This window comes from Bubalus kerabau, chromosome 13, assembly GCF_029407905.1.
Source record: "Bubalus kerabau isolate K-KA32 ecotype Philippines breed swamp buffalo chromosome 13, PCC_UOA_SB_1v2, whole genome shotgun sequence".
In the NCBI taxonomy this organism is placed as follows: domain Eukaryota; kingdom Metazoa; phylum Chordata; class Mammalia; order Artiodactyla; family Bovidae; genus Bubalus; species Bubalus kerabau.
In genome coordinates, this window is record NC_073636.1 from 76441226 (window position 1) to 76468440 (window position 27215).

The 27215-nt window shown below is 45.2% G+C and overlaps 1 protein-coding gene and 1 long non-coding RNA gene across 13 annotated transcripts in view; one reads left to right on the forward strand and one right to left on the reverse strand.

Annotated features, from left to right (window-relative positions):
* EYA2 (EYA transcriptional coactivator and phosphatase 2) overlaps positions 1–27215 on the forward strand; it is a 261448-nt gene that overhangs the window by 195714 nt on the left and 38519 nt on the right. For all 3 annotated transcript variants that reach the window (XM_055545178.1, XM_055545177.1, XM_055545179.1), the window contains one exon: positions 21175–21264. In XM_055545178.1, the coding sequence (XP_055401153.1) occupies positions 21175–21264 (90 nt within the window). The remainder of the gene's footprint in view (positions 1–21174; positions 21265–27215) is intronic.
* Positions 9087–26049, reverse strand: LOC129626038 (uncharacterized). 10 transcript variants are annotated; one of them, XR_008701701.1, is made up of 6 exons: positions 18640–19251; positions 15734–15884; positions 12181–13631; positions 11271–11649; positions 9858–9924; positions 9756–9770 (listed from the first exon to the last, which is right to left on the reverse strand). It is a non-coding gene; the product is annotated as an uncharacterized LOC129626038 (long non-coding RNA). The 10 variants fall into 10 exon arrangements; XR_008701700.1 differs by lacking the exon at positions 9858–9924 and having other exon boundaries at positions 9087–9770; positions 18640–19249; XR_008701704.1 differs by lacking the exons at positions 9756–9770; positions 9858–9924; positions 11271–11649; positions 18640–19251 and adding exons at positions 21060–21258; positions 23675–23938; positions 24319–24436 and having other exon boundaries at positions 12122–13631.

Sequence of the window (27215 nt, forward strand, 5' to 3'; positions counted from 1 at the left end):
AAAAAGGAATGGAGAACTTAATACGCGCTCGATGTGGACAGACCCCAAAAACATTATGCTAAAGGGAAAGAAGCCAGGCACAAAAGGTCATACGCTGTATGTTTCCATTTATATGAACTATCCGGAGTAGGTAAGTCCACAGAGGCAGAATACAGATTGGTCGTTACCAGGGACCGGAGGGGAGGACGGATGGAGAGCAGCTTCTTCATGGGTGTGGGGTTTCCTTTGGGGGTGATGAAAATATTTTGGAACTAAATAGAGGTTTGCTCATCTGTAAAACTGGAATAATAGTTCCTGCCCCACTGACCTCAAAAGACCAGTCCAGGAATCATCTGCTGTTTCCCTAAAAGCACTGTGGGTGCCGTTAAAGGAATGCAACATTGCCTGAGCTGGTAAAAGATGAACATTTTTTAACTTGAAAAATGAAGGTTTGTGTTGTGTTTTTTTTTTTTAAATACTCTCCTTACCTGGTTTTGGTGTCCAGGTGATAATGGCCTCAAAAAAAAAAAAAAAAAATGAGTTGGGAAATATTGCCACCTCTTCTATTTTCTGGAAGAGCTCATGGTGAATTGGTGCTATTCTTCTTGAAATGCTTGGTAGAATTCTCCAGTGAAACCATCTGGACCTGGAGATTTCGTTTTTCAGGAGGTTTTTAACTTTGATTTCAGTGTCTTGAATAGTTACAGCTATTTCACCCTGAGTGAGTTTTGGTAGTTTGTGGTTTTTGAGGAATTTGTCCATTTAATTCATTGTTGAATTTAAGTGTCTGGAGTTAAAAAAAAAAGTATACTTTTACAGTGACTTTCAGTTTCTAGCATATTATAACCCACACCCAGAAGCCTTCAATTACAGGGATAAAAAATGTAAATCTCTCCCTGCATGCGTGGCAATGGGCTATGAGTCATGTCCTTGGTCCTTAAGATAAACCTACAAGGAATATGTGATCCTCATTCTATCCAGGACACACCTGGATTTTTGACTACCAGTTTGTTAAGCGACAGAGAAAGGATCAAACCCCAAACTCCAAAGGCCATTGGAAGCCCCTCTGCCACTGAGCAGAGCACAGCCCATCAGAAGACCCCCAAGTTCCATGCACAGCTTTCAGACCTTCAGTCCAACTCCAGGTCCTTCCAATGCCTGATTTCCCCCGGTGGGCAAGAGGAGAACTGTGGACTACACCTGACTCTCAAACATATTTTTGGGTTACATTGTTTAAGTCAGCTGCCAGCATTCAAACTGGAGAGATTTTTTTAAAGCTTTATTTTATTGAAGTGTAGTTGAACTTCAGTGTTGTATTAGTTCCTCTATACAGCAAAGTGATTCAGTTTTATATTCTTTTCCATTATGGTTCATTACACGACATTGAACGCAGCTCCCTGTGCTATGCAGTTGGACCTTGTTGTTCATACATAAGAGCCTGCCTCTGCTGATCCAGGACTCCCTCTCTGTCCCTCCCCCAACCTTCCACTCGCCCTTGGCAACTACCAGTCTGTTCTCTGTATCTGTGAGTCAGTTTCTGTCTCATAGATAAATCCATTTATGTCATATTTTAGGTTTCACAGAGTAAAAGCGATACCATATGGCATTTGTCTTTCTCTGTCTGACTTCACTGCGTGTGATCATCTCTGGATCCATCCATGTTGCTGCAAATGGCATTATTTTGTTCTTTTTATGGCTATTCCATTGCACGTGTGTACCATATCTTCTTTATCCACTCATCTGTCGATGGAAATTTGGTTGTTGCCATGTCGTGGCTATTGTGAAGAGTGCTGCTATGAGCACAGGACTGCATGTATCTTTTCGAATTATAGTTTTTCTGGATATATACCCAGGAGTGGGATTGCTGGGTCATATGGTAACTCTATTTTCAGTTTTTTGAAGAACCTCCTTGCTGCTTTCCACAGCGGCTGCGCCCATTTGCATTCCCACCAGCAATGTTGGAGGGCTCCCTCTTCTCCATTCCTTCTCCAGCATTTGCTATTTTTAGACTTTTTAATGATGGCCATTCTACATGGTGTGAGGTGGTACTTCATTATACTTTTGACTTGCCGTTATCTAATTATTAATGATGATGAGCATCTTTTTATGTGCCTATTGGCCGTCAGTATATTTTCTTTGGAGAAATGTCTGGGCAGGTCTTCTGCCCAGCCTTTGATTGGGTTGTTTGTCTTTTTGTTATCGAGTTGGATGAGCTGTTTGTCGGTCACATCACTTGCAAATATTTTCTCCCAGTTCCTGGGTTGTCTTTTCATTTTGTTTATGGTTTCCTTTGCTGTGCAAAAACTTACAAGGTCCCGTCAGATGATGAGTTTTCTTTCTTTCTTTGTTTGGCTGTGCCCAGTCTTAGTTGTGGCACCTGGGAGCTTTGATTTTCATTGTGGCATGCAGGGTCTTTTAGCTGTGGCACATGGGATCTTTAGTTGAGGCCTGCAAACTCTTAGCTGCAGTGTGTGAAATCTTGTTCCCTGACCTGGGATCAAACCTGGGTCCTCTGCATTGGGAGCATGGGGTCTTAGCCGCTGGACCACCAAGGAAGTCCCAAATGCAGAGATTTTAGATAAACAGCAAGGATATACTGTATAGCACAGAGAATTATAGCCGTTATCATGTAATAATCTTTAATGGAGAATAATCTGTAAAAATACTGAATCTATGTACTATGCTATACACCTGAAACTAATATAATATTATCAATCAACTAGATTTTAAATGAATAATTTTTTAACTGTGAGATTTTCACAGAAATTAAGGCTCTGGGTTCTCTTAAAAAATCAGAAGATCTGTCCATGCAGCATCCACACTCCCAAAGGTCACCTCTTGGCTGGAGCTGCGTAGCAACTGGTTCCTTTCAGTGGGGAGGTGGCTTCCAGTTGGCCACAATCCCCACCACTCCCTGTTGCCTCCCTGACACTAAGGCCACGTGTCAGCTGTCATTCCTATCTTGCTTGCACTATTGTCTTTCTCTAAGAAGAGTTAAGGGGAAAGTTAAATATTTCTTGTACCAAGAGGTGGAAATTGACAGACCAGCAAGGCACGTGTTTCACTCCTTGAAGTGAGCTACTTAGTCTCTGTAAATCTTGTTGGCTTTTGTGCCTCATTCACAGAATAAAGTCCAGACCCTCTGGGCTGGCTTGCAGACCTTCCATGACCTTGGTCTTCCTTCCATTCTGTCCTGCCTCACCACTCAGACTCTCATCTTTCTGTTTTCAGCTACAGCCTATGGTTGCACCAACAGACTCCCCCAGCTTTATCCATGCTGTCCCCTTTGCCAGGAATGCTTTTCTCATTGCCATTCATTTGCCCAGCTAATGCTCACTCAGCATTCAGGTCTTATGTTAGACATCTCTGCCTCCAGAAAGCTCTCCTTGACTACACTGAGTTAGGTGTCCTTCTGGTGTGTTCCCTTAGAACCCTCTTCTATTTTTCACTAATTATTTTATCACCTACTGATTTGTGTCTTTCCCTCACTGGACTTCAGAGCTCAAATGCAGGGACTGTGACTATATCTTACTTCCTTCCACATCTCTGCTTTCTAGCACAGCACAGTCTATATGCCCCGTAATTAGTGGTCAGGTTAATTTTCTCTCCATTATAACTCAGCACAAGCTGATTTAAACAGAAAAGTGAATTTATTGGCATTTATAACCAAAAAGTTCAGGGGCATGGTTGAATCCAGAGGTTCAAACGGTGTCAACAGAAGTCAGCCTCTTTGCATCCCTTGGCTCTGTTTTCTTCAGGTTGGCTTTGTTCTTTTCACGTGTGATGGCAGAAATGCCCCCAAGCAACACAGGACTGCCAGCCTGATAACTGTTGTAAAAAGAGAGTAACTCTTTCCCAGGAGTTTCAACCAAGTGCCAGACAAAGCTCTCCTTGGCCTGGCTAGAGCCAGTCACTCAAAGGTGGACGTAGGTTGAGACAGCCCCCTTGGAACTACACAGATGGGGAGTGATGGAATCCCCCCCGCACAAACACTCAGGATACTGTTACCAGAAGGTAACAGCATGGATGCTGGGAAGACAGGAACAGCAGCCCTTAGCTTCCATGTGTATGTTTTAAGCCATATGAGAGCCAAGAACACGCATGTTCTTACCCAGCTCATAGTAGGTGTTCAGGAAGCGCTTGAAGACAAATCTGGCCCAGTTTTCAGGGGCCACACCCTTAGATGTGGCTCTGAAGGGTCTGGCCCATTATCTCCATGCCCTCATCTCCTAGGACTCCTCCCCTTCCTCTCTCTACTCCAGCCACACTGGTACTCAGCCCTGCCAGCCACGCCCTGCCAGCCACACCCGACCTCAGGGCCTTGGAACACTTGCTTCCCTCTGTCTGAACCATTCCTCCTCCCACATGGCTTTCTCCCTCTCCTCCTGAAGATGTGTTCAGATGCACAGATTCACACGAGGACCTCCCTGACCATCCTATGAGATGCAACGCCTCCCGCACAGCCCACACAACACAAATCCTTTGCTGTATTTTTTCCATAGTCTTTATCACTCCATGTATAGAATGCACTTTGCCCAGTTCTCGGAAGCACACTTTCATGGTGGTCTGTAATAAATATAACCGTAAGTAATAATGAGTGAATGAATGTCTTTTAAAGAGCTGCATCTTTATTTATTTATTTATCTATCATATATTTATTTGGCTGTGCTGGGTCTTATTTGTGGCACACAGGATCTTTAGCTGTAGAATCTAGAATCTTTAGCTGTGTGGAATCTAGTTCCCTGACCAGGGATTGAACCCTAGCCCCCTGCATTGGGAGCTCCGAGTCTTAGCCAGTGGACCACCAGGGAAGTCCCAAGAACTGCATCTTTAGAAGCATGTTGCTGGTTGTGTAAGAATATCCTCTCTCTGGAATGTATCACTACCACTACAAATAATAGTAATAAAAATAATAATGAAAAGCAGAAGACTCAAGAGTGTTGATGAGGATGTGCCCATTCCTGGACAGAAGCAGGAGCCACTTTGCTGGGTGTCAGGCCCTGGTCTAAGCATTTGGTGTGAACTTCCAGAAATGCACTGGTCTCCCATGCCAAAATGCACTGGTCTCAAATGCCCCTCAGTCATGAATGGTGACTCAAGTTAGGGTGGTCATCTCATCTGGGTTGTCTGGAACTTTCCCAGTTTTCACATTCAAGGTGCCAAGTGCCAGGAACCTCCTCAGTTAGGCACATCCAGACAGTCGGTCCCCCTAATCCCCTTTCACAGCTCCATTTATCTATTTAATATTTTGCCTTTAAATTTACATCCTAGGGAAATGCTTCTAAAGCTGCCAGACACCTCCAGCTGAAAGAACATTTTTCAAAGGATAAAAAAAAATCTTAAGAGGCTGAGTAGTTGCGTAAAACTTCAAAAGAAGGACCAGTTTAGACATCTTTGTTTGTTCTCTTCAATTTGACTATGATTTTATCATTTGTAGTCAGTTTGATTCTTTTGTGATTCAGTGATGACGGGGATTTATCCTTCTGGTTTTTTTGGTAAAGTTCTTGTGAGTACAAATAGACCCATTTGCTGAACTAAGAAGATCTTTTCTATTTTCTGTGTTCTCCTATGAAACTGCCAAAGAAGCTAAGTTTTTTTTTTGTTTTTTGTTTTTTTTTCAGCTTTACTGTTTAAACATGTGAATCAACCTTTTTTTTTTTTCTTTACCACCATCATTTTCTTGTCTTCCTCTTTCAAACAAGCTGATCTGTTTTCCAGGAGTTTCCAAGTAATTAAATCCAATTAAAACCATTAAATTCTTTCTTTTAATGACAACTTTATTATTAAAAGCTAACCACAAGGAGGAGATTTAACTGGCAAAGCCCTCCATTGTGTGTTAATCCGTCCCTAACCTCTGGCTGACACTTCCAAGAGATAAACCCCACAGAATAGCAAGGCTGGTTTAATGAATAGCTTTAATTAATACTTTTCTTCCTTGTGGCAGAGTAATTATTTGTTCAGCTTGTAAACAGCTACTTGGCAGTGTTTTTTTTAAAGGCCCAGTTGGCTTGTATGGCGTGATGCCTCTGATTGATTTTGTGTGTTTGTGCGTTTGGTTTTCTTTTTTCTTTAAAAGGGAGAGGGAGAGGACTGTGTTCCAGAATCGGTGCAAAAGCACGTTGACCCCAAGTTGGGGGCGTCAGGGTAATCTACACAAGAGAAAAGCCAGGCGAACACACGTGGCAGGCTGCCTGAATTTGTGAACTGTCTCCAAAGTAGGCAAGGCTGCCCTTTGCAGAAGTCTGCAAGCCCAGACAGGGTGCCCGCCAAGACACAAGCTTGGCCTGTGGTGGTCTGGGTGCTGGGATGAGAAAGAAAAGGCCAAAATCACAAAGCGCCAAACCAAGCTTCTTCTCCATGTCTCCCTGGTCGCCCCTTCAGGTGGCACCCGAGAAAGGGACGGCCCAGTGCAAGCACTGGGTGTGGCCAGTGAGGCCCCGGAGAAGTTAACTCTGTGAATAAGGGTGACAGACCCTCTGCGCTTGCTCCCAACTCAGTATCCACTAAAGAGCTTTACATACATCAGCTCATTTACTCTCATCACTTTAGGAGTAGATGCTCTGGTTACCCACATGTGCAGGCCAGGAGATGGGCACAGCGACTTCTGGCAGTCACTCACCTCCTAGTAAGAAGGACAGAGCCTGAGCTGCAGACCGGGGCCTGGCTGCAGTGGTGATGCCGAACAACTGGGCCATGTGGCCTTTTGAAACGGGAAACCAGCACCTTACACTCAGCTGGTTGGGAGATCGAAAATTTTTTTTAACTTGTCACTTATTTACAAAGCTAGTTTCATTGATAAGGTTGTCCACTCTAGAATTACAGAGTTACTTGACTAAGAGCCAAGCCTTTCATTAATTTTAAAGGAATTAAAGCAGCAGTTCCCCACTTGAGGGTACTTTGGCCTCCCGGGCGCTTGACTGGAGACATTTTTGGTTGTCACAACTTGATGAGGGGGATACCCCTGGCACCTAGTGGGTAGAGGCCAGCGATGTCGCTGAACAGCCTACCATGGACAGTACAGCCCCAGCAAAGAATGATCTGGCTCCAAGGGTCAACAGTGCCGAGCCTGAACAACCCTGATTTATCAAGAGCTCCAGTTTTTCACTCCAGAGATATTCTGTAAACACACAAAAGCAGTGTTCACGCACCCACCTATCAGTCTCCTAAAGAACTAGCCCAAACTTCTTCTTTTAAAGTAATTAAGAGTTCCCTGGTGGTCTAGTGGTTAGGATACGGCACTTTCACTGCCATGGCCTGAGTTCAATGCCTGATTGAAGAACTGAGATCCTACAAGACAGGGGTCCCCCACCTCCAGTGTCTAATGCCTGACGATCTGAGGTGGAGCTGATGTCATAATAATAGAAAAAAAGTACACAATAAGTGTAATGTGCTTGAATCATCCTGAAACCATCCACCCACCACCCCAGTCCATGAAAAAATTGTCTTCCACAAAACGATCCCTGGTGCCCAAAAGGTTGGGGACCACTGCCACGAGACATGAAGTGTGGCCCAAAAAAATAAGAATAAAGTAATTGACTAAGGAACTCTCTTAGTGAATTTGACTGTTAACCATGCCGCTAGCTTTCAGAAAAACATCTAAGGAGCTGAGTTCTCTCAGGAATATTAGCCGTGAGCGTGCTAATTAACAAGTAATTAGCAAGATCACATCCCGAACTCAGGAACATCTACCTCTGCTGGTTATACAAGTTTCCTTAAGAAAATGCCTTGTGAGGAGCTTGAAGTAGGGTTAACTAATTCCATCACCTAAGAAGCTTCGGGGTAAGAGAAGAGTTTGGAAATCTCCAGATGCCTCTTTAGACATGCTTCCCGCTGGAAGCACTCAGAGATGCCTTTGGAGCGGGAAGTCCAGGAAGGCTTACACCTGCGGCTGGGTCCACTTAGAGACCGGAAGTGGCTTAACCTGTAGGATGTCGGCATAGGAGCATCTTGGAGGAAAGACCGTGGGCTGCCCCCCTTCATGTTGAAGGACTGACTGGCGTTTCACCTGAGACCCCTGTGATGAGGGTGAAAGAGACTGCCCCTGGAAGCTGCCGTCCTTTGATCCCTGTGAGAACAAGATAATGTGCATACGAGAGTTGTGTTTTTCATTGTTTGGTTGTTTTTTTTTTCTGAAAATTACTTTTGGAAGCATTGCATTTGGTAACATTCATGGATCTAGAGAGGCCCTGAATTGGTTACCAGGATGGGCCTTCCCCCGGCTCATGTCTCTTTGACACATACAATGACATCCTAAAAAGTTATGGGCTGCTCATAAATCGGGGGTTGGGGCGGAAGGCTGGGGAGCCGAGAGAGGATTCAGAGTCCTTCAAGGCCAGCTCATGTGATGTGACTTCCAATCTCAGCCAAAGCGTCTGGTTCCTGAAACCATTCCTGGCTTGGGGAGTGGGGAGCGGGGAGTGGGGGACAGCTAAGAAGTGAGGGATTTACTGGGTAACTTTGCTTTTCCACATCACGTCTGGGAAATGGGAGGCACAAATGCTCAGGGGCAATGAAGGGAGATCCTTCCCCAGCACGTGGTCTCTCCTTTTATCCACTCTGAAGCCCAGCAGTTATTAAAAAGGAAAGCTAGGCCTGAGACTGAGAAAAGGATCAGGCTGATTTTTGCATGGCAAACCACCTATCATTTCTCTTAACTTTGGAAGTGTAATTTAATTAAATGGGTCCCTTGTTCATTAATGGAGAAGGAAATGGCAACCCACTCCAGTATTCTTGCCTGGAAAATTCCATGGACTGAGGCAGCTGGTAGGCTACCAGGTAGCCAGGGTCCATGGGGTCGCAAAGAGCTGGACACGACTGAGCAACTTCACTTCACTTGTTCATTAAAAGTAGACCTCAACAGTTTTAAATCAGACATTTACAAAAAAAAAAAAATTCTGGTGGTAATATGACTGTAGCTTCTTTTTCTTAATAAAGCACTTGTTAATAGTTCCTGTGAAGACATATTCCGTGAGTAAAATGGATAAGATTCTGGTTTCTTCCGTAATCCTGTTACCGAAAGAGTGTGGGGTCCGGCTGCTTGCCACTCCAATAAACAGGCCACGTTGATGGAAAGGAAAGTTAGCTTTATTTCAGATACCGGCAGCTCAGAGGGAGGGTGGCGGACGTCTGTCCAAAGGCCAACTCCCCACCACCACCACTGGCAACCAATGGGCAAGAGCTTTTACAGAAGTCTTGGGGGCGAGGGGGCTACATGCAGAAACAGCACAGTCATCTCTGACCTTCAGATGGGTCATCGGTGGTCTGACCAGTGTCATCTTGATTGTTTTAGGTCCAGTTAATCTTCAATTCCAGGGTCCATTTGTTTCCATTTCTTTGCGGCCAGTTTTCAGAATCGCGGTAGCGCGCATGTCCTGGGTACAGTCTGGTCATCATGTAGCTAACTTCTCCACCTGCTATTTTAGTATCTATAAGACAGATACTAAATACAGATACTTTAGTATCTATAAGACAGATACAAATCACAGGATTTGGCTCAGCATACTATCTACAGCCCTTGAGAAAGAACTAAAGGTCCTTGACTATGCTTAACGACTACGACTAAATTCAGGCTCCTTTGACTGTTTTCCTGTTTGCACACTTCCCACTTCTTGGACTCAACTTATTCTTTAAAGTTTTCCGCAGACCAAAGGCAGGCAGAGGCATGGTAGTAGGGGGAGGTGGGCAGAAGGCGCAAGGACCAGAGGGATCTGCTCCGCTTCGGTCCTGGGTTTGAATCCCGGCTCTGTCGCTTTGAATCTCCTCCTCGCTTTGAATCTCATTTAATCTGTAAACTAGGGACAAGATATTTTGAGGAGGAAGTGTGCTAATATACAAAAGACTTACACACCCTTAAATATTTATTTTTAAAAATACTTAACTGAGCATCTGCCTCGTACCCGGTCCAGGTTCAAGTTACATAGCAATAGCTCTCATAGAGCTTGTGTTCTGGTTGAGAGAGAAGCATCAAAAATCATAAGATCTTTCCAGATAAGGATAAATGCTGTTAAAAACTGTAACAGTGTAATGAGATGCCGCATGAGTGGAGGGTCAGCACCCAGGTTACTTCAGGCGGGATGATCAGAGAAGGTCTTTCTGGTATTGAAAGTGGGAACTGAATGTTACAAAGGGGCCGGCCAGGAAAGCATCTGGGGAAAGGAAATTCCAGGCAGCGAGTACAGCCAGTGCAAAGGCCCTGAGGCAGTATTGAGTTGGCAAGCTCACGGAGCAGACCAGTGGGTTAGAGTGGAAAAGTGAAGGATGCTGGCATTATTCAGAGGGCCAGAGGATGCTGATGGGTTTTAAAAGAGGAGGGACAGTTCTGGTTTTTGTTTTAAAAAGTCCGATCTTGCTGCTGTGTGGACAACAGCTTTGGAGGTGAGTGGAAGCTAGCTAGCCGTATATAGCCCAGCATACAAATGTGCTTGCTTTCAGCCTCCCTCACCGTCTCCCTCTCTCAGTGATGATCTAAAGGCCCCTTGGGAATAAAGTAAAAACATGAGTTATAGGCTAGGCTCAGATAATTAGAAACAGGTTTTTTATAACAAGAGTGTCCAGCAATGAAATGGGAAAGTTACGTGGGATGTGTGACAATTTTTCATTACAAATGACTGTCCTGTATCCCTGGCACCCTCTAATGTGTATTTTCCAACATCACCAAGCAGTTAATTCAATTCTGACTCTGTCTTCCTGAAGACAGCATCCAGGTCAATCCCACTCGCTAAGGGCTCAGTCCCACAAGACTGCCCCCACTTTGATGCCAGTTGCAAGTCTACATTGTTACCTGTGCTTCTGACCAACTGGCTATAAATTAGAGGTTCCCATGACCCCCTCCTTGGGTTCAACTAATATGCTGGAGCTCACAGGACTGAAAGAAACACTTATATACAGGGACTAGTTTATGACAAAGGATATTATGAAGGATACAGATGAACAGCTATGTGGAGGAGTATATAAGGAGGGTCCAGAAAGGTCCCCAGCACAGAAGCACCCACATGCAACTGGGCTGTGCCACCTTCCCAACATGTGGATACGTTCATCACCCCAGGGAAAGTTGCTCAGTCATGTCCGACTCTTTGTGACCCCATGGACTGTAGCCCGCCAGGCTCCTCTGTTGGTGGGATTCTCCAGGCAAGAATACCAGAGTGGGTCGCCATTTCCTTCTCCCAGTATTATATTAGTTTCAGGTATGAAACATAATGATTCTGTATTTTTATAGATTTCATAGCATAAAAAGTTTTTATAGTATGGTTGACTGTGTTCTCTGTGCTGTCCATCACATCCCTGTGACTTACCTGTTTTACAGCTGGTAGTGTGTACCTCTCAATCCTCTTCACCTATTCTGCCCACCCCTCTCTCCTCAGGCAACCACTTGTTTGTTCTCTGTATCTATGAGTCTGTTTTCATTTTACGTTGGTTTGTTTTGGTGTTTTGATTCGACATACAAGTGAAAACAAACAGTATTTGTCTTTCTCAGTCCAGCTTATTTCACTGAGCAAAATATCCTCCAGGTCCATCCGTGTTGTCAGAATAGCAAGATTTCCTTCTTTTTCCCGGCTGGGTAACATTCGGTTGTATATACACACCATATCGTCTTTATCCACTCAACTGCTGATGGGCACTTAGGCTGCTTCCATATCTCGGCTATTAAAAATTCCAAGGGCTTTAGGAGTTCTGTGCCAGAAACAGGGACAAAACCCAAATATATATTTCGTACTATAAATCACAATATCAACCCTCCCCAAATGCCACTTCCCCCCAGTTATGACAAGGAGGAGTGTTGCCCAAACTTGCAAACTGCTCTCTAGGGGGAGATGCCACCTTTGCTGAGAACCTCTGCCTTAAAACAGGCTTCTCTGGTGGCTCAGCAGTAAAGAATACCCCTGCAATGCAGGAGCCACAGGAGACATGGGTTCGATCCCAGGGTCAGGAAGATCCTCTGGAGGAGGAAATGGCAACCCACTCCAGTATTTTTGCCTGAAAAGTCCCATTGACAAAGGAGCCTTGTGGGCTGCAGTCCATGGGGTCAGGAAGAGTCAGACATGACTTAGTGACTAAACAACTGCCTTAAAACATGGTATATGAGATCACACACCCAAAAGAGCAGCATTTTGTCATTTTTTTCATTGCATGCTATGTGGTAGGCAGACAAATGGGCCCCCAAAAGGTGTTCAGGTCCCAGTCTCCAGAATCTGTGAATGTTACCTTGTATGGCCAAAGAGACTTAACAGGTATGATTAATGTAATCACAGAGTCCTCAGAAGAGGGAGGCAGGAGGTGAGAGTCGATAGAAGGAACTGGCTGTGGCAAAGGAGCCGATGCCAAGGAATGCACTGGCCTCTGGAAGCTGAAAAAGGCAAGGAAACTGATTCACCTTTGAAAGCTCCCAAAGGAACACCTTGACTTAATTTTTTTATTTATGTTATTTATTTCTGGCCGCACTGGGTCTTCAGTGCTGCACGGGCTTTTCTCTAATCATACAGAGTGGGGGCTACTCTTTGGTTGTGATGCATGGGTGTCATTGTTGCAGAGCACAGGCTCTAAGCTTCAGTAGCAGCAGCACAGGGGCTCAGCAGTTGTGGCACACAGGCTTAATTGCTCCATGGCACGTGAAATCTTCCCGGACCAGGGATCGAACCCCTGTCCACTGCTTTGGCAGGCAGATTCCTATCCACTGGGCCACCAGGGAAGTCTGAAACACCTTGATTTTAGATTTCTAATGTCTAGAACTCTGTAAGAGGATAAACTTGTGTTGTTTCAAGCCACTGAATTTGTGGTAATCTGTTACAGCATCCACAAGAAACTAACATACATGCTCATCTTCGTGTTTAACTTTCTGCTATGGTGAGTGGAACAGGTTTGCCATCTGCAGTTGTGAGGACAAGTTTCTTTCTGAACTGTGTTTGTTTTAAAAAAAAAAATGTGCAGGAAGGGTAGCTCAATTAAAGGAAAATCCTAAGTTAACACAGCTGCTCTGCAGTGTGTGAAACTTGCAAAGGTGTTACAAGAATGGCCGTGGTTTAGCAAATACCAGGAGAAACTACTGCACGGGAATTTCTAAGTGGGGAAAGCGTTCTGATGGAAGGTTGTGGACTCTGATGGCTTTTTGCTAATTTGCCTGTGCTAATAATACCCAAGCACCAGGAGGAAATCATATCGCACTCATTATCCTACGGGAGCCCTAGAAAGGAGTCACCTGCTTATATTCAGGTGAGGAAACTGAGACCCAGGGAGGGTGAACATCTGATCCAAGGTCATGTCTCTGGGGAATGGCAGTCCTGGGATTTGAAGCCAGGTCCTGCTGACTCCTCAGTTAATGTTCTCGGTCGCTTTGCTTCAGGGAGCTTCTTGCCTGTGGCCACTTTCATGCACACCTGGTGAATGGTGGAGGCGATCTGCGGTGCTCATTGGAGGAAAGCACTTGCTCCATTAGGCGATGCTTGTATAAAGAAGAGACTGTGGCCCTAAAACCAGAAAATAAAACAGGCCCTTCCGTGCACTTGACTTCACAACCCTTTAGGGTTGAGGGAGTAAGAGGTGCCATCAAAAGAGAAGACAGTCTTCTGAAGTGCTGCCTGGAAAGGCTCAGTTATTCCTAAGATGTGCAGAAGCACTTGAACTTGCCTGTGGTCATTGCCACTCCGACTGAAATATACCTGTTTGGGTGCAGACACAGGGAGGCTGTGAGCAGAGTCAAGAATCTTTCAACTGCATGCAACAGAAACAGCACACATTAGTTTAAGACAAAATGGAAAATGTATTCGTGTAACCAGAATATCCAGAAGTAGATTTTGGAAACAGTGGGATCTGATCCCCCAATATTTTCGTATGAATCCGCATATGATGATGTACTTTGATGTTTCATCATCTATTCTACTGCTGCTGCTAAGTCGCTTCAGTCGTGTCCGACTCTGTGCGACCCCACAGACGGCAGCCCACCAGGCTCCCCCGTCCCTGGGATTCGCCAGGCAAGAACACTGGAGTGTCATCTATTCTAGAGATTGGTAAATTTTTCCCTGGTGGCATAATAAATATTTTAGGCTTTAGGCTAGGCTCTGCAGGAGCGATCAACGCTGCCATTATGGCCCAAAAGCAGCCACAAACGCTGAGCGAACAAGTGGGCATGTCTGTGTTCCAGTAAAACTTTATAAAAACTGACAGCCGTAGTTTAGTAACCCCTAGATTCTCTTATCGGAGAAGGCAATGGCAACCCACTCCAGTACTCTTGCCTGGAAAATCCCATGGACAGAGGGGCCTGGTGGGCTGCAGTCCATGGGGTCGCTAGGAGTCGGACACGACTGAGTGACTTCACTTTATTTTTTCACTTTCATGCATTGGAGAAGGAAATGGCAACCCACTCCAGTGTTCTTGCCTGGAGAATCCCAGGGACGGGGGAGCCTGATGGACTGCCGTTTATGGGCTCGCACAGAGTCAGACACAACTGAAGCAACTTAGCAGCAGCAGATTCTCTTATATTTGTTTCATTCTTTTTTTGTCTTTTTTAAGCTGGTCATTTTTAAAGTAAACATTCACTAAAAGGATGACAACCTGCTGCTACTGCTGCTAAGTCGCTTCAGTTGTGTCCGACTCTGTGCGACCCCATAGATGGCAGCCCACCAGGCTCCCCTGTCCCTGGGATTCTCCAGGCAAGAATTACTGGAGTGGGTTGCCATTTCCTTGTCCAATGCATGAAAGTGAAAAGTCAAAGTGAAGTCGCTCAGTCGTGTCCGACTCAGCGACCTCATGGACTGCAGCCTACCAGGCTCCTCCGTCCATGGGATTTTCCAGGCAAGAGTACTGGAGTGGGGTACCATTGCCTTCTCCCGGATGACAACCTACTCTTTGAAAAACTCGTTTAATCTTTGTATTAATAACAATTTTATGAGTTGATTAACCCCATTTTACAGATGAAAAACTGAGGCACACAGAGGTTAAGTAACTTGTACAAAGTCATCTAGTGGTAAGAGGTGGAACTAGCTTTGAACATAATAAGCAGTCTGGCTCAGAACCCACACTCTTAACCTACTACAAAACACTCAGTAATTACTGGCTATTATTATTATCCAGCCAGCTGTGGAAAAAAAAAAAAAAGACCACAGTCTTATAAGTTAGTTTCAAGATGAATTTGGGGGAATGCCTTTCTTTTCTTCAAAGCGTTGTGATGCTGATTAGTGTGGCTCTCACCTCTTTAAATTATAAACAGAATTAAATGATGAATTAAACCATCTACTACAAAAGCGTTATGTGCTTAAAATAGAAAACTTGGAAAATTCAATAAAGGAAATTCTCTTTTGGACGAATAGAGCTGTGATTCATTACATACGACTTTTTGGTTCAAAACTTGGACTCCTTCAGAAATGAAAATGCTTTCCTCCTAATCCACAGGGATTGGGCAGAAGACCTCTAAGAATACGGCTTAAATCGGAGAGCTTAGATATTTGGAGTGATGAAGGCACTTGACAGAAAACAATTGCCGTCATCTAAATTAACATCTAAATTAACCCCGAAGAATTTTTTGCATTCAGATTTTGAAACCTCCAGGAATCCACATGCCATTTTCCTCCTTCAAGTTTGTTTGATATTCGATTAATTTCGTTTTAGGAAAAGACTTTCTGTTTTAAGGCTCTTACCCTCTCCGCCCGCATCCAGGAAATACAGCCATACGTCACAAGATAACTTACTGATCCACAAGGCAGATCTTTGAGGGGCCCATATGGTGAACACCCCCACCATCTTCCTCTAATTAAGAGAACCTCACCAAGAATGCGTGATAATTAGGTTACAGCTGCATCCAGACCCACAGCATCTGCCTCGAGGGGGGTTGTTGTGCTTGGAACGTCCTCATCAGCCTCCTAAATGAAAGCGTGCGTAGCCCACCTCGCCGTCATCAAAGCCGAACCCTGACAAATCTGTAGAACATGAGAGCACATTGAAAAAATCTGCAGTCTGATTTGTACCTTCGTGGGGAGAGAACCACCCAGATTCTTGAGTCAAAGATGACATTCCATCCACCCGACCCCAACGGCCCCCAGCGCAGTCCTTTCCACAGACAAGTTACAAATCGAAGCCCGTTTTGGGAAAACTCCCTTTTCTCAGTTCTCCATTCTGGTTTAAATTGATTGTTTTTTAAGCACAATCTGTTTCTTGCTGTTACTTAAGAAATTAACCACTGATTTTTTTTTAATCCAAAGAGTATGTAATGATTAAGAAAATGGTTTTCATGTGAGATGGTATTTTCATAAAGCACATCTTTCATAGCATCCCATCTGATTCGGGATATTCCTGCTGGGTTTACAGAAACACGAGGAAGCGCACTGGGATGTTTTGACAATAACCAGCGCTCGTAGAGTGCCTGATATGCCAGACCCTGGGCTAGGGGTTACATGTGTGCTGTTTCATTTAGTCCTTTTATTAGTTGGAAAAACATGATGCAAAGACTCCATATTTTAGGCTTTCTTTGACTGGGAGGAGTGCTAGTTCAGGTGGGCTTCCTCCCTCTCCAAGCTACACAGGGTGAATTAAGCTAGCAAACCAGGATGGTGTGTTTATAGAGCATGTCAGGGATGCATTCAGAGGGCAGCATGAGATGAAACCCCTGTCACCCTGTCCTCACATTAATTCATGCTCAGCCTCCACCAATTTTTGTTTCTTCATTTCTCAGTCTTTACAACCCTGAAAAAAACATTTTCTACTTGGATACAGTGGTCTGGCCCAGAGTAACACTGTGTGTCACTTAACTACAGGGACAGCTGCACTTTTCTTGGGCTGTTCTAGACTTTTCCACCTCAGCAGAACTAGTTTTTATCAAGTATCTTGAAAAGAGGTTCCCACTACACAGTTTAAAATCATATAATAGGCAGCATGCAAGCAGATTTTAGAAAAAACTGAAATAAGAGAATGCTTAGGGAGTAGTTAGCTATTCTAAAAGTTCTCCTCAGAAACCTTTGGGTGTCTTGAAGTTTTTGTTTCAGTTTTTAATAATCCCAGAAATGTTTGAATCTCTTCTCTTTAAAAAAAAGAAATTGAGAATATTCTAGATAATGCTAAAGTTCACTTTGATCATCACTTCTAATTCCTCTCTCCCCTCCACTCTGCTTTCCAAAGGTAATTACTGTTCTGATTATGGATTTATAGCTTTGCAGATATTTACAGATATATAAGGGCCCATGGAAAATATGTAGTAACATTTTATATGTCTCCAATAAATGGTAATAACATGCAGTATATAACTCTCGGATATATACTTTCAGTCAATAATAATTTTTTGATGTGTCCATGTTAACACCTGGAGATCTGGTTCATTTGTTTCTATTGAATTTAGTTTCCCATTGCACGAATATTCTACATTTTATTTCTCTAATCTCTTCAGTGGACAGCTAAATAGTTTTCAGTCATTTGCAGTTTACAAACAACTCTGTAATGAACATCTTTTTACACATCCCTTGTTCACATATATGGATTTTTCTCTAGGGTAGTATTTACTCTGGTCTTCCCTGGTGGCTCGGACGGTAAAGAACCCGCCTGCAATAAGGGAGACTTGGGTTCGATCCCTGGGTTGGGAAGATCCCCTGGAGAAGGAAATGGCAACTGCCCACACTCCATAACTCTTGCCTGGAAAACCCCCATGGACAGAGGAACCTGGCGGGCTAGAGTCCATGGGGTCACAAAGAGTCGGACACGACTGAGTGACTAAGCATGCAGTGTTTACTGGAGGGTAACGTTACTTGCCGAGGTTTCCATTTTTTGGCGGCACTGGGCCTTCGCTGCTGCACGGGCTCTCTCCAGTTGCGGCGCTCGGGCGTCTCACTGCGGTGGCGTCTCTTGTTGTCGAGCTCGGGCTCTGGGGCCCGCAGGTTCAGTGGCTGTTACGCACAGGCTTAGCTGCCCCATAGCATATGGAGTCTTCCTGGACCAGGGATCAGACCCGTGTCCCCTGCTTTGCCAGGTGGATTCTTAACCACTGGACCACCAGGAAAGCCCCTCCTTTTGTTTTTAGTTTTCTTTTAATCCAAGAAATATATGCGTAGAGTTTAAAACTCATGTCTTCTCTAAAGGAAGGGATTATGAAACGCAGCAAGCAGTCCCCAGTGATTTGCCCCCAACCCCACCCTGTTTTTTCGCCCAGAGGCAACAACTCTCAACTCTTCTTGATTCTTTGGGTATTTACCTTCAAATTTCGAGGTAACCTGCTTCTTTACCCACTGCATGATTTTTTTCTGTTTTCGGCAGGATCTCTGGCTTTAGCTCTCTCTTCCCACCCACCCTTGCCTCTCACACACATGTAGACTTTCTCTCCACACCCTCCCAATATCAGTAAGTCATCATTTCAGCTTTTTTGATGTAGAGGATTCGGCTTCTTATAACCATGCAAACACTTGTCACAGGTAAGCCATTTTTGTCTACAGTAACTGCTTTTCCTGTTTTGTGTGCTGGCCTGAGAGTTGACATTTTTCTGAATAAATCCTTTCAGTGGATGAATCTAGATGGCTGCTGCTTCTTGCTTCCCACTTAGCACATGGAGGGCTGGGCATAGGTGGTTAGGCGTACAAACAGCCTCACTAGGAAAGAATGTGTGCACTCCTGCGGAGGTGAAATGGTTTGGTTTCGAGCAGTATGTGGAAACACCCCCCAAACCTTTCCCCAGGTCACACAGTGATTCCTTACTTGGCTCCAAAGAGTTTGTTTTCCCCGTTTCCTCTTCGTTTTTCATGGACCACTCTACCCTGCGACTTCCAGCCAGGGCCTGGCGTGCTAAGCTTTGGCTATGGAAGCCCTAATGAGGTGTTTCACCTAATGGCTATGTTCCTGGGCTTGATTCTTCACAGTTGTGTGTGTGAAGCTGAGATCACCAGCTGCGATTTTCTATTTTTTTAAGGGTCAAGACGGGTTTATGTCATTCATTATTTGTTTTTATAATAGAGGTAATACAGCCTCCTGGTGAAAAATTCAACTGGGAAAAGAGGTGTATGGAGGTCAAGGCCACCTTTCCTCCTCTCCCAGTCCTGGCCGCTCCGAGGCCTCCTCTGAAGCCGAGCTGCCCTGAACCAGATTACTGGCTTCAGATCCCAGCACTCACTAGCTGTGGCACCTTGAGCAGGGTGCTCTGTGAGCCTCAGTGTTCTCATCTCTGAAATGGGAAGATATTAAGTGCTCGCCTCAGACAGCATTGTGGGGATTAAATGAGTCAATAAATACTTAGAGAGTGGCACAGAGAAAGCACCTAACAGATATTAATGAGGACTATTACTAAGTGTTGTCTCTCCTTGTAGACCAGTGGTCCTTAACCTTGACTGCACATTGAAATCAGGTGGGGAGTTTAAACTTCTCTCGTGCCTGGATCCCACCCGCAGCCATTGTGATTTTATTGATTTTTAAATGCTCCTCACGTCAACAAAGTGTGCAGCCAGGGTTGAGAACCATTATGCACTATATTTCCCATGTGTGTGCTCTATATTTTCCACGTGTATCAGTTGGAATCAGTGAGGTTATGCTGCAGTAACAAACATGCCCCGAATCTCACCTGCTTCTTATTTATGGTACATGTCCGTTGTGGTCTGTTGTAGCCCTGACACTCATCATCTTTATTCTGGAACCCAAGCTGATGAGTCACTTGTAGCTGGAACATTTAGCCTTTTGAAGTGGGAAGAGAGCATGGCAAACCATACACTAGCTCTTAAAGCTTCCAACCAGAAGTGGAAAAAAAAGGGAGGGGGGAGTGTTAGTCGCTCAGTTGTGTCTGACTCTTTGAAATCCCATGGACTGGGATCCCACAAGGCTCCTCTGTCCATGGAATTCTCCAGGCAAGAATACTGGAGTGGTTATCCATTCCCTTCTCTAGGGGATCTTCCTGACCCAGGGATCGAACTTGGGTCTCCTGCACTGCAGGCAGATTCTTTACCGTCCCAGCCACCGGAGAAGGCCCTTCCAACCAGGAGTGAAACATATCTTCTGCTGACATTTCGTTGGCCAAAGCAAGTCACGTGGTGACCGTTGAGTTCCACAGGGAACCTCTAAATCAGGGGTCAGCAGCCTTTGTCTTCAGGGGGCCAGATAGTCAGCACTTTAGGATCGGTAAGCATCTGTCACAGCTACTCACCTCAGCCTTCAAAGCCCAAAAGCAACCATATACAACACACTCTCCAAAAATGTAAAAATCGCTCAACTTGTGAGCCATTCAGAACAGACAGCAGGCCAGATCTGACCTGCGGGCTGTAGTTTGCCAGCGCCTGGCGTGTATCCTCTTCCTACAGGGAGAAGCTTTTCAGGAAGGGACCCCAAATATGGATGAAGAGTAATGCAGTCTACACATTATGTGTGTAGGAACAAGAGGGCGAGAGAATGGACCCTTTTATTGTTCCCTGTGTTTTACACAGTAATTGCATGCGTGCTAAGTTGCTTCAGTCTTGTCTGACTCTTTGTGACCCTAAGGACTGTAGCCCGCCAGGCTCCTCTGTCCATGGGATTCTCCAGGCAAGAAATACTGGGGTGGTTTGCCATGCCTGCCTCCAGGGAATCTTCCCAACCCAGGGACCCAACCAGCGTCTCTTATGTCTCCTGCATTGGCAGGCGGGTTCTTTACCACCTGGGATGCCCTTTACACAGTGTACTGTGATACAATTTGCTCCTGTTCTTTATTACTGTGTTTCTGGATGATTCTTTCATGTCAGGAGTTCTAGCATGACTCCATTTTTTTAATGGCTGCCTAGTTTTCCCTGGTATGGATGTACTACAGTGGGTTTTGTTTGTGCTTTTATAGTTAATCCTCTCTTGTTAGATAACAGTGGTTTTTTTCAAACATCTGGAGCAGGAAGGCAGTGTCATAGACTGATCAGTATAAAGAGAGTACCAAGATCCCAAGTCTGCCAGTAGTTTATAGATGGTTTATACTGCTCTCCCTAAAATGTCTTGTTTTCTAAGAGGTTCTCTTTTCCTCCAGCCATTTGTGGTTCTTGCAACACTGAACACAGGTGCCATTCCAGAGGCATTTGGGGGGGAGATTTAAACACTGATGAGGATAAATAGAAATGATGAAAAGGTAGACGTGAAATCCCAGAAGCTGTGCAACATTATTACCCTGAGCCCACCTGGACACACATTTTAGGCCATGTGGGAGCCACAGAGATGAAGACAGAACCCAAGCGCCGGGGGGGAGGTTGAGATGGCACCAACCCCACTTGCACGCTCTCCTCTTCCTAACAGGACACCACGGCGTCCGTGCGCATCGGCCTCATGATGGAAGAAATGATCTTCAACCTCGCAGACACACACCTGTTCTTCAATGACCTGGAGGTTTGGAATTGTTTGATTACTTGTTTCATTCCATAGTTGCTTTATTTAATCACCTGCATCTGGTTTGGGGGCGGAGACACTGCCTTTTCATTTTCCCTTTTTTCTTTTTCATTTGGAGGCTAGAAACTTTTGCTTGCAACCCCCAAGAAGGCATAGGACTGTGGCCAGCCACAGCTTATTGGAAACACACTCGACCGGATTCCCTCTGCGGTTAATGGGCTTTTCTCTCTGCTCTAGCAGTGATGTCCACTGGCAGTTTTACTAATCCAATCAAGGCTGTGTAGTTTCTTCCTCCTGAAATTTACTATTTAATAAAGTTTATTAAGGCAAATTAGTATGGATCCTCCTGGGTCAGGAATAATTAGCAGTGGGCCAGGATGGAAGCTTTTAAAAACAATTTACATTCCCCTGAAAACATGTTTTACAAAGAGAAAGGGGAGGGGGAGCATGCTGATTTAAAGTATCAGCTTCTGTGCCCTTAAGCAAGGAGCAAGGGAGATGGGAGAAGGGGAAAGCAGCTTCAGAAATTAATTCATTTGTTTATACACTGCCTGTGTCCAAAAGATTGGGGAAGAATCTCAAATAGAAAACATATTTAAGATAGAGCTACTAAAGCAAACACAAAGGAAAAGAAAGCCATGTAATGAATAAGGCTGAAGCATTGTACAAATATAAAAATCTGGCTTGGGTTAATGACAGCAATTCAGAGTCTGTCTGTGAGCTTCCTGGTAGCAAAAGCAAGAAAGGAAATAACATGCACTACCTTCCCCAAATGAAAACGCAAACGGCTTTCTCCAAGGTAAGGAAAGGTTGTCTGATAAGAGAATTAACATAGGAATCTTCTAGATTTGTAAATTATATTCTCGTTATTGGCTTAACAGATAGAAAAATAAAGGCAACCTAAAATATAACTGCTTATGAAAGAACAATTCTATTTATCCTGGTAGGAATATTTTTTCCTAGAATCTGAAAAATCCCTGGGGACTCCACTACGAAGTAGAAACATCAAGGCTATAAATTTCAAATCTGTCCTGGCCAGGCTGGAGCATTGCCAATATTTATCATCAGGAAAGGATACAGGGTTTCCTTTCTGTTCTGCTGTCCTAGAGTTCCAGAGGGAAAATGCTTGCTGAAATGATCAGTCTTGTGTTCTGTCCAGTCTCGACAAGCCATTTGGGCCTCAGTCTTCACGTCTGTGAAATGGGATTGATGCTCTCTGCCCAGCCTCTTTTTTAAGAGAGGATTGAGATAGAAACTTGCTGAGGAAGAAAGAGAGCTTTGGAGTAGTGGAAAATGCCAGTAGCATCAAAGCCCAAAACTATCTCTTTCACCAAAAGCAACATGCAAGCTCTCTTTACCAAGGCCTCTCATATCTTGGAGGGGGAAAAAAAGAGAGAGAAAGAGCTTAAATTTTTAAATTGAAAAAAAAAATGGCAATTGAATTCAGCAAGTATTATGGAGCCTAATGTAGTAAAGACTCCACTGATCACACATAGCAAAACCCAAGTCGCTTTAGCAAAAAATGAAAACTATTGGCCCTTGTAGTTGAAAAGTCCAGGGTAGATTTAGTTTTTCCCTGTATCCTGCTTAGAATATTACTTATATGAGAGCAGAGACCATGTCTGTCTGATTCACCTTAAATCCCTGGAGACCAGGCAATAAACAGTCAAACAAATCCGTAAATAAGAATGCTTGTGAGAGTGAAAAGGATGTGAAGAAAATAAAACAATCAGGTGTGATAGTGAGGGAACAGGTTGGAGTAACAGCATTCTCGTTGTCGAGGGAGTCAGGGAAGGTGTCTCAAGGACATGGCATTTGAGCCAAGGCCTGAATGATGGCAGGGGTCAGCCAGGTAGAGATGAAAGGAGATGGGGTCAGCAGGTGCAAAGGCCCTGAGGTGAGAACTAGTGTGATGTCTTCTAGGTTCTGCGAGAAGGCCACGTGACTGCAGTGGGTGAGTGAGAACAGAGAGAGATGAGTCTAGAGAGGCAGGCGTGAGCCAGACACAAGCCATAAACATCAGGGTTTATTCTGAGTGCTGTGGACAGCCATGGGGCGGAGAAGCATGAAACAGGAAGAGCCACGTGACCTGGCTTATGTGGCACAATGACCACTCTGGCTGCTGCACGGAGAACAGGCAATAGGAGGGGGAGGGGGGAGACTGGGGGACTAACATAGAGGTACCTCCAAGCAAAAGAAGAAAAACGGGTTGGATTGAGATGGGAAGAAGATGTGCACTTAGGGATCGTGGTAAAGCTAAGAGGCCTTGCTCACAGGTTGGACAAGGGGGATGAGGGAGAGTGAGGAGGCAAGAGAGACTCCTGGGCTCAGCCTGACCTCGGTGATGGTGCTGTTCTCTGTGATGGGCAACACAGGGGAGGTGAAGAATCCATCCCTCTGTCGAGCGCACCTGGGGTCTGAGATGTCTGGGACACTCCAGCGATGACACCAAGTGTGTGTTAGTTGCTCAGTCGTGTCCCACTCTTTGCGACCCCCATGGACTGTAGCCCACCAGGGTCCTCTGTCCATGGGGATTCTCCAGGCAAGAACACTGGAGTGGGTAGCCATTCGCTTCGCCAGGGGATCTTCCCAACCCAGGGATCGAACCTGGTCTCCCACACTGCAGGCAGATTCTTTACCATCTGAGCCACCAGGGAAGCCCGATGATACCAAACTGTGAGGCAAATACATAAGCGTTTGAAGCTCTTATGGAATAGAAAGGCAGATACATAGTAGGGGCTTTGTCCACCTTGGTTGAAACTGAAACTCAGAGCCAGGTATTTTGAGGGGACCGTTGTGTGTGAGTTCAAGCCCGTATCTTCAGACCGTTGCCCCCTCTGCTATTCCTCACTGGCCCCAAAGTCAAAGTCGCACCTCTTAGAAAACCATCGTAATTACCAGCTGGAGCTACTCAGGGAAGACTGTTTTTATTCTCTACACTTTTTTTTTTCCCCCCAAAATGTCCCCAATGCCAGAAGCCCCAAGGGCACCTCGGCAGAATTGAAACCACGTTCCTCGATGGAGAAGTTAAGACTCACACAAGTGAAAACATACTGTTTGATGGTGCCGGGGAGCCCCTGTCAAAATCTGAAGCGCAGCCTCGTGGAGCTCCGCAGGGAGGCTGTTCCGGGCTGGGGAGAGGCGCGCTGTCTGCGGAGCCCAGTGCAAGGCCTGGCTCCTGGGCCGATGGTTAGATGATGGCGTTTAGGGAGCAAAGTCTGATCCCTTTCTCTGAGCCTGCAGTGCTGTCTGTAAATTAGGAGGTCGGCTTCCACAAGCAGCAGCAATTTATGGAGAATTTAGCGTTCGCCAGGCCCTACTCTTAAGTGCTGTGAATTCAGTGGCCAAAAAAAAAAAACACAGCAAGATCCCGCACCCTGGACGCACTGACCTTCCAGTTGGGGAAACAGACCATAAATAACTGAATATAAAATGTCAGATGAAATGCTCCAAAGAGAGACTAGCAAAGTCAAAGGAGATGGACCCAGGGGGTATTTTACTTGGTATAACTAGATAAGACTTCTCTGACATTGGAGCAGAGACCTGAAAGAGGTGAAAGAGAGGATCATGTGGGTATCTAAGCAAAGAGTGTGCCAGACAGAGAAAACAGAAGTGCAAAGGCCCTGGGGCATGGGCAAAGTTGGCAAGTTCCAGGAGCAGGGAGGAGAGGCCAGGGCAGCTAGAGCCAGAGCAGGAAAGATTTGGGGGAGGGGAAGACAGATCATATGGCCCATGGTAAAGTTCCAGGTAACATTCTGAGAGTGACCAGAAGCCACTGGACGACTTTGAGCGGGGGAGCAAAATGACCTGACTCGTGGTTCAGAGGCGCCCCCTGGCTGCTGGGTGGAGAAGACCAAAGAGGGAAATGGTGGAAGCAAGTGTTTTGCATTAAATCTGATTCCGGGCCTCAAGGGTGAAAGGGCTCCTGGGGCGGGGGAGGGGAGGGTGGAATCCACGGAGGAAGAACTGGTCAGAGACAAAGTAGGTGCCAAGTTCAGCTTTCCCTCTGGACATTCGGGATGCGCATCCTGAGTTCAGGGCAAGCACCTGCTCATCAGCTCAGTCTGCCTTTGACTCCTGGCCCCACCATCTCCTGGGCTGTGTGGCCTGAGTGAGTGACTGCAGCTCTCTGAATCTCAGTTTTCTCATCTGTTAAAGGGGTAGCTGAAAAGCCCCTACCTTCCAGGGTTATCGTGATGATGGGAGATGTATGGAAGCAGTCAGCACAGAGCCTGCTCCCCTGTACATGTCCAGCAGATGGGCCTCCCCACCAGTGGCCACATGTGCCACTGGGACCACACGAGAATGGGGTAACATGGTACAGGGGCAAACCGATTAATAATTGTTAGATGCATTGTGTGGTGAGCTAGAAAATACAACTAGCTTACCCAATCCCTGATTTTACCATAATTCGGTAACAATACTTATAATACAGAGATATGGCAAAGAAAAGACAGTGGTGGGTGACGTGGACCTCCGTTGACAACCAGTTGCTGGAGGCTGGGCAAAAGTCTTGACAATTACCTGGCCAGTTTGCCTTTGTGCGAGAACTGCTTCTTTTGAAGGAAAATCCAGGGCAGAGGATCTTCACCTGAAATGCCAGCGGAGCTGCGGGGCGAGGGTGGAGGCTCGATTGAATTCACACGCCAACAGCTCCGGAGCGGTCAAGCCTCCGGGGCTCACTGAACTGCGCGTGCGCCCCCGCCACGCAGGGGCGGGACCCAGTCCTAAGTCCCGTGACTGCAGGCGCTGGGCGGCAAGCCCTCTGGGCTTTGATTTCAGGGCTCAGTGCACCGATGGGGTGGCGATGCCGATCACCCGCGTGGCCCCTGGGTGAAGAGGTGAGTGGGGCAGGGCAGATTCAGGCGAGAGACAGCCAGCCCTCACTTTCCCCACCTTCCCTGCTCTCAGGTGTCAAGTGGAGGAGAGTGAGTGTCGAAATGGGAGGGAAGAGTGGGTTATCACACGAAAGGGAAGAATTTTTTACTTCTAGCAGGCGGAGCCAGAGAGGCCACATAACCCAGTACTTCGGACGGCCTTGTGCAATGAGGAACCATTCCACCCAAAATGCCAGGGGCACCCCGTTGAGAAATGCTCTGCGGAGCCCTTGTATTTGCATATCACCTAGTCAACTCTACCGTATTTACGAATTACCTAGCGTTCAGCACGACCCAGGCTTCATGTAACTTACTTTTACTTGAAAAAAAAAATATTTTTTGTTGTTAAACTTATTTTTTTTCTTACTAATTTTTTTTTGGGGGGGGATGACTAGCACATTATGCCAGCGATATCATTGGTGATATTGCTTAGAATGAAACTAAGGTTTTATTTATTGTTTGTTTGTTTTATTGAAGTATAGTTGATTTGCAATGCTGTGTCAGTTTCTGGTGTACAGCAAAGTGATCCAGTTATATACATATATTATTTCATATTCTTTTCTAAGTGCTTTGTTACAGGATATTGAATATAGTTCCCTGTGCTAAATATAAATCCTTATTGTTTATTTTATATACAGTGTTGTATATCTGGTCATCCCAAACTCTCTTTCCGCTTTGGTGACCATAAGTTTGTTTCTTATGTCTGTGAGTCTGTTTCAGTCTTGTAAATAAGTTTGTATCATAGTTTAGATTCCACATATAAGTGATATCATATGTTATTTGTCTTTCTCTGACTTCACCAAGTATGATAATCTCTAGGTCCACCCATGTTACTGCAGATGACGTTAGTAAATTCTTTTTCGTGGCTGAGTAATATTCCGTTGTGTGTATGTACCACATCTTCTTTATCCATTCCTCTGTTGATGAACACTGGGTTGCTTCCGTGTCTTGGTTATTGTAAATAGTGCTGAATGAACATGGGGTTATGTGTCTTTTTGAATTAGGAGTTTTTTCCCAACACCTGCCTAAGAGTGGAATTGCTGGATCATATGGTAACTCAATTGTTCGTTTTTT